We start from the raw sequence: 5,654 nt of genomic DNA, 5'->3' as shown, positions 1-5,654 counted from the left end.
AGGGACGCGCACACGAGAAGAGCCGCGGAAGAAGGCGGTCCAGCCCGCGTGGTTGCCAGGGCGCCCTAGAGGCGTTACTGCTGCTCCCGGCTGCCTAGGGCGACGCGGGTAGGCCCCGTTGTTATCGTGAGTTAATAGGGAAAGCTGCCTTGATTATCTTGTAATTCTCTACCAAAACAAGAATAAAAAAGGACGGCGGCTGTGTGTCTGTGATATTTTCTATCAGCAAAGTTCAGTTCATACCACTAGTTAGTTCTATGGACCAGAGGCTGGTAGCAGAATGGAAAGACCTTTGCCGAGGGGTAAACGAGGTGGGTAGTTAAAACAATCTAAGGTAAAAATGATCTCTGCAGAATATATTGAATGCAATAACTTCTCGTTGAACTCTCAGGTATGGTAGGATGATGGCACCCAAAAAATGTGTACCTCCTAATCCCCACAACACGTGAATATGTCGCCTTATGTAGCAGACAGGACTTAGCTGCTGTGATTAAGGATCAAAATGGGAAGATTAACTTGGATTATCCAGTGGACCCAATGGAATCACAAAGGTCCTTATAAGAGGGAGACAAGAAGTTCAAAGTCAGTAGTGGGAGCTGTGAGCACAGAAGCTAGAGGATGGAGTGATGTCAGAAAGAGGTAATGAGCCAAGGAGTGCAGGTGGGAGCTGCAAAAGGAGGAAACGGATTCTCTCCTGAACCCTTCGGAAGGAACCCGAGCCCGCAAATTTTGATTTTAGACTTAAGACCTTCAGCACTGTAAGACGATACACTTGTGTTGTTTTAACTACTAAATGTGTAGTAATTTGTTATAGCAGCAATGGTACCCAATCCAGTAGGTACTCAATAAATATTGCTCATACCTAAGCGCAAAGAAGGGTAGGAAATATGGGTCTTACCCTTTCCCGGGGAGTTCCAGTAAGGATTGTCTATTTTCGTCCTTCACAATGCATTTTGTACTTGTTGGTCTTAATTACCAAAAGTATAATCAATGCTCTTTTTGTTGCCTAAAAGAAAGCATTGGTTGGGCGCGGTGGCTCACGCCTGTAATCCCAGCACTTTGGGAGGCTGAAGTGAGTGGGCCACCTGAGAGGGATTCAAGACCAGCCTGAATACTATGGTGAAACCCTGTCTGTACTAAAAATACAAAAATTAGCTGGGCGTGGTGGTGTGAGCCTGTAGTCCCAGCTACTCAGGAGGCCGAGACAGGAGAATCGCTTGAACTCAGGAGGTGGAGGCTACAGGGAGCCGAGATTGTGCCACTGCACTCCAGCCTAGGCAAGAGAGTGAGACCCTGTCTTAAAAAAAAAAAAAAAAGCATTTCACTTTCTTTTAAAGTGCTTAATAAAACTATGTTGGCACCACTTTCCAGGGATAGTTGTTAAACTGTGGTCGGCCGGCACAGTGGCTCACACTTATAATCCCCTGTGCTTTGAGAGGCTGAGGTGGGCAGATGACCTGAGGTCAGGAGTTCCAGACCAGCCTGGCCAACATGGTGAAACCCTGTCTCTATTAAAAATACAAAAATTAGCCAGGTGTGGTGGTGCACATCTGTAATCCCAGCTACTCGGGAGACTGACACATAAGAATCACTTGAACCCCGGAGGCAGAGGTTGCAGTGAGCTGAGATCGCACCATTGCACTCCAGCCTGGGCAACAGAGCGAGCCCCTCTCTAAATAAATAAATAAATAAACAAACTGTGGTCAAAAGTTTATCTTACAAAGGACTTGAGTAGATATTTCTCCAAAGAAAATATACCAATGGCCAATAAGCACATGAAAAGATACTCAACACCATTAATTAGGGAAATGCAAGTCAAAAACACAACGAGATACCAGTTCACACCCACCAGGATGGCTTTAGTCCAAAAAAACCCAGAAAATAAGGATTGGCAAGAATGTGGAAAGATTGAAACCCTTATGCATTGCTTGTGGGAATGTAGAATACTCAGCCACTGTGGAAAATGGTATGGCATGTTCTAAAAAACTTGAACATAGAATTATATGACCCAGCAATTTCCTTCTGGACATATACTAAAAATAAGTGAAAGCAGGGTCTCAAACAGATACTTATGCACCCATGTTCATAGCAGTATAGCCAAAAGGTGGCAAAAAAACTCAAGTGTTCATCAACAGACAGATGAAGGAGAATGTAGCAGATACATAAAATGGAATATTATTCAGCCCATGACTTGTGTGCCTCTGGTCCACGTTACAACATTAAGATGTACTGCAGGACAGATAGAATGGAAGATGTATGCTGGGCGTGGTGGCTCTCTCCTGTACTCCCAGCACTTTGGGAGGCCGAGGTGGACGGATCACCTGAGGTCGGGGGATTGAGACCAGCTTGACCAACATGCAGAAACCCCATCTCTACTAAAAATACAAAAAATTAGCCAGGCATGGTGGTGCATGCCTGTAATCCCAGCTGCTCGGGAGGTTGAGGTAGGAGAATCTCTTGAACCCAGGAGGCAGAGGTTGCGGTGAGCCAAGATCACACCACTGCACTGCAGCCTGGGTGACAAAAGCGAAACTCTGTCTCAAAAAAAAAAAAAAAAAGAGAAGATGTATTATTGTTCTCCAGAGAGACAGAACCAAAAGGATATAGATAGATATATGAGAAGGAATTTATTGGAGGAATTGGCTTACGTGATTATGGAGGCTGAGAACTCTGATGATACACCCTTCGCCAGCTGGAGAGCCTAGAAAGCTGGTAGTGTGGCTCAGTTCAACTCTGAAGGTCTCAGAACCAGGGAACCGGATGGCATAACTCTGAGGCGGTAGGCCTGAGAACCCAGGAGGCTGCTAGTGTAACCTGGAGTCTCAACGCCAGAAAGCCTGGAGTTCTGCTGTCCAGGGATGGGAGAAGAGTGTATCCCAGCTCCAGGGCACAGAGGAAACCACCTTTTTGTTCTTCCTGGGCCACAGCTGATTGGATGGTGGCCCACATCAAGGGTGGATCTTCCCCTCTAGATCCACTAACCCAGGGGCAATCTTCCTGGGAAGCACCCTCATAGACACACCCAGAAATAATCCTTTGTTAGTTTTCCAGGTAATCCCAATCCAGCCAAGTTGACACCTCAAATTAACCATTGTCACACTTACCTTACCTCACTTCTCAGTGTTCCTCAAACCACACAGGGTGGAGGCTGGACTACCATTTGTTAAACAAATGTCAAGTGTCAATGCTGATTTAGCCACAATACATTTCTCCAAAAAATATATACAAATGTGCTGTGAGGAAGTTTTCTGACCCCAGGCTTACATTTATTCATACCTGCATTACTCCTGGGTACAATATATATGGGTGTATTGGAAAGATCATGGTCTTAAGAGTTACAGGCCTGGGCTGTCAATAAGTTTCAGACCAGTTGGTTCAATTTATAATCACTTAGCATTTGTCAGGAGGCTAAGTTGCTGCTATTCTCACAAAGCTACAAAACTATCCACTTTTTTTTTTTTGAGACAGTGTCTTGCTCTCTTCCCCAGGCTGAAGTGCTGGCGCCATCTGGGCTTACTGCAACTTGTGCCTCTCAGGTTCAAGCGATTCTCCTGCCTCAGCCTCCTGAGTAGCTGGGATTACAGGCGCACGCCATCACACATGACTAATTTTTGTATTTTTAGTACAGACAGGGTTTTGCCATGTTGATCAGGCTGGTCTCAAACTCCTGACCTCAGGTAATCCAGCCACCTCGGCCTCCCAAAGTGCTGGGATTACAGGCATGAGCCACCATGCCAGGCCCCAAACTATCCACTTTTAAGCATGGAATACAGATCAGGATCAAGAATTTAACTTTTTTTTTTCTCTTCCGTAATATGAGATGACTAAATCACAGAATTCTTAGGAAGCATCATGGCATAGCGATTCAATGCACAAGCTCTGAAGCTAGACCACATGGAGTAACAACTAAATCCTAGTTCTGTTATTTATTAGCTTTGCGATGTTGAGCAAGTTATCTTACCTCCTGTGCTTCAGTTCCCCACTGTGTAGATGGAGATAACCGTCGGGGTTGTTGTGAAGATTAAATGAAGTATGTTTGGTCCTTAGAATAGTATCTGGCACACAGTAAGTGCTGTTAGTTACTATTATGGTGAGCTAGCGCTAAAATTGAAAAATTAATTTAAATTTATCATAAAGCCTTCAGAATACAGTCCTCGGCATGTAAATGATCAAAAAACATAGATTTGGTTGTTGGTGATAACAAGCCGCTATGCTTTATTTGAATAATTTAGGTTTGTAGGGTACACTTTGAGGGGCTCCAGTTGGCTGAAAATTAACAACTATTTTAGAGGCAAAAGGGCTTCTTCAAAATTAATTATGCTGCTTTATTTATTTTATTTTTTTTGAGACGAAGTCTCACTCTGTTGCCCAAGCTGGAGTGCAATGGCACGATGTCAGCTCACTGCAACCTCCACCTCCTGGGTTCAAGTTTCACTATGTTGGCCAGGTAGTCTTGAATTCCTAACCTCATGATCTGCCCGCCTCAGCCTCCTAAAGTGCTGGGATTACAGGTGTAAGCCACCGCGCCTGCCCCTATTTTCTTAAAAAAGGAGGAGTAAAGGAAGCTGGTAACTTCCTTTGATCATCACCTTGGCATGGCAAAGTCACATCTAGCATGAGGCACTCTTCATTTCTGACTTAGAAGGTTTAAGAAAGAATGAAGTGAGGCCGGGCGCTGTGGCTTATGCTTGTAATCCCAGCACTTTGGGAGGCCGATGCGGGCGGATCACGAGGTCAGGAGATCGAGACCATCCTGGCCAACATAGTGAAACCCTGTCTCTACTGAAAATACAAAAATTAGCTGGGTGTGGTGGTGGACGCCTGTAGTCCCAGCTACTCGGGAGGCTGAGCCAGGAGAATGACTTGAACACGGGAGGTGGAGATTGTAGTCAGCAGAGATCGCCCCACTGCACTCCAGCCTGGGCAACAGAGACTCCATCTCAAAAAAAGAAAAAAAGAAAGAATGAAATACCCATGAATACCAATTAATACTAAAAGTAAAAGCTACATCTGCTACTCTATTAGTCTTAGCAGTAATTGCCAGTGTTTAAGTAGCATATTGGCATCTACTTAGCAAGCATTACCTGTGTATTACTGGCTGGGACTATGACAGAAGAAAAGGCAAATATATACTCTAAAAATTGTTTGGACCATGTTCTTTTGCGTGGCTGATAGCATTTGTACTGAATAGTTGGGGGGGGGTACAGAATTGGAGCCAAAGTGATTATGGGCAGCTACCTGCACCCTGTTACACCAAGCAGACTTCTTTGGACCTTTCCATAGCTAGGAATTGCAGGCTTCACTTACTCCACCGCACGTGTCTGATTCCTTGCTTAAGGCGGCAGGGTGGGAAAGGGAAGGTCGCTAGAAACTGTGATAGGCAGGCTCGGGAACAGCAGCCTATTTAAATAGCGAGTGAAAACCAGGAAGAAATGTTGCAGGCTGCAAGCAAAGAGAAGAGGTTCCTGTCAGTGATGAGCGGAGAGGGAGAATTACGGGATCACCTGAGCTGGGGAATTACCAGCGCCGCTGACACCTGCAGCAAAATTTTCCACGAACAGACGGCACCCTGTGGAGGCGGAAGGGAGCGTGGGAAAGAGCGGTGCGCCGCGCTGGGTAGCGCCCCCTCCCCGTGGGGCCCCGTCCCGGACCCC

The 5,654-nt window shown here is 45.6% G+C and overlaps 1 protein-coding gene across 1 annotated transcript in view; it reads left to right on the top strand.

Moving 5' to 3' along the window:
* The first annotated feature begins 80 nt into the window (after positions 1-80).
* SNX25 (sorting nexin 25) overlaps positions 81-5,654 on the top strand; it is a 150,659-nt gene continuing 145,085 nt past the window's right edge. Inside the window, exon 1 of the mRNA XM_011959534.1 lies at positions 81-311. Within this exon, the coding sequence (XP_011814924.1) occupies positions 258-311 (54 nt within the window). The 5' untranslated portion in view covers positions 81-257. The remainder of the gene's footprint in view (positions 312-5,654) is intronic.

This window comes from Colobus angolensis, unplaced genomic scaffold, assembly GCF_000951035.1.
Source record: "Colobus angolensis palliatus isolate OR3802 unplaced genomic scaffold, Cang.pa_1.0 Scaffold5, whole genome shotgun sequence".
Classification (NCBI taxonomy): domain Eukaryota; kingdom Metazoa; phylum Chordata; class Mammalia; order Primates; family Cercopithecidae; genus Colobus; species Colobus angolensis.
The sequence above is the reverse complement of the archived record's forward strand: the minus strand, read 5'-3'. Positions and strand labels throughout refer to the sequence as shown.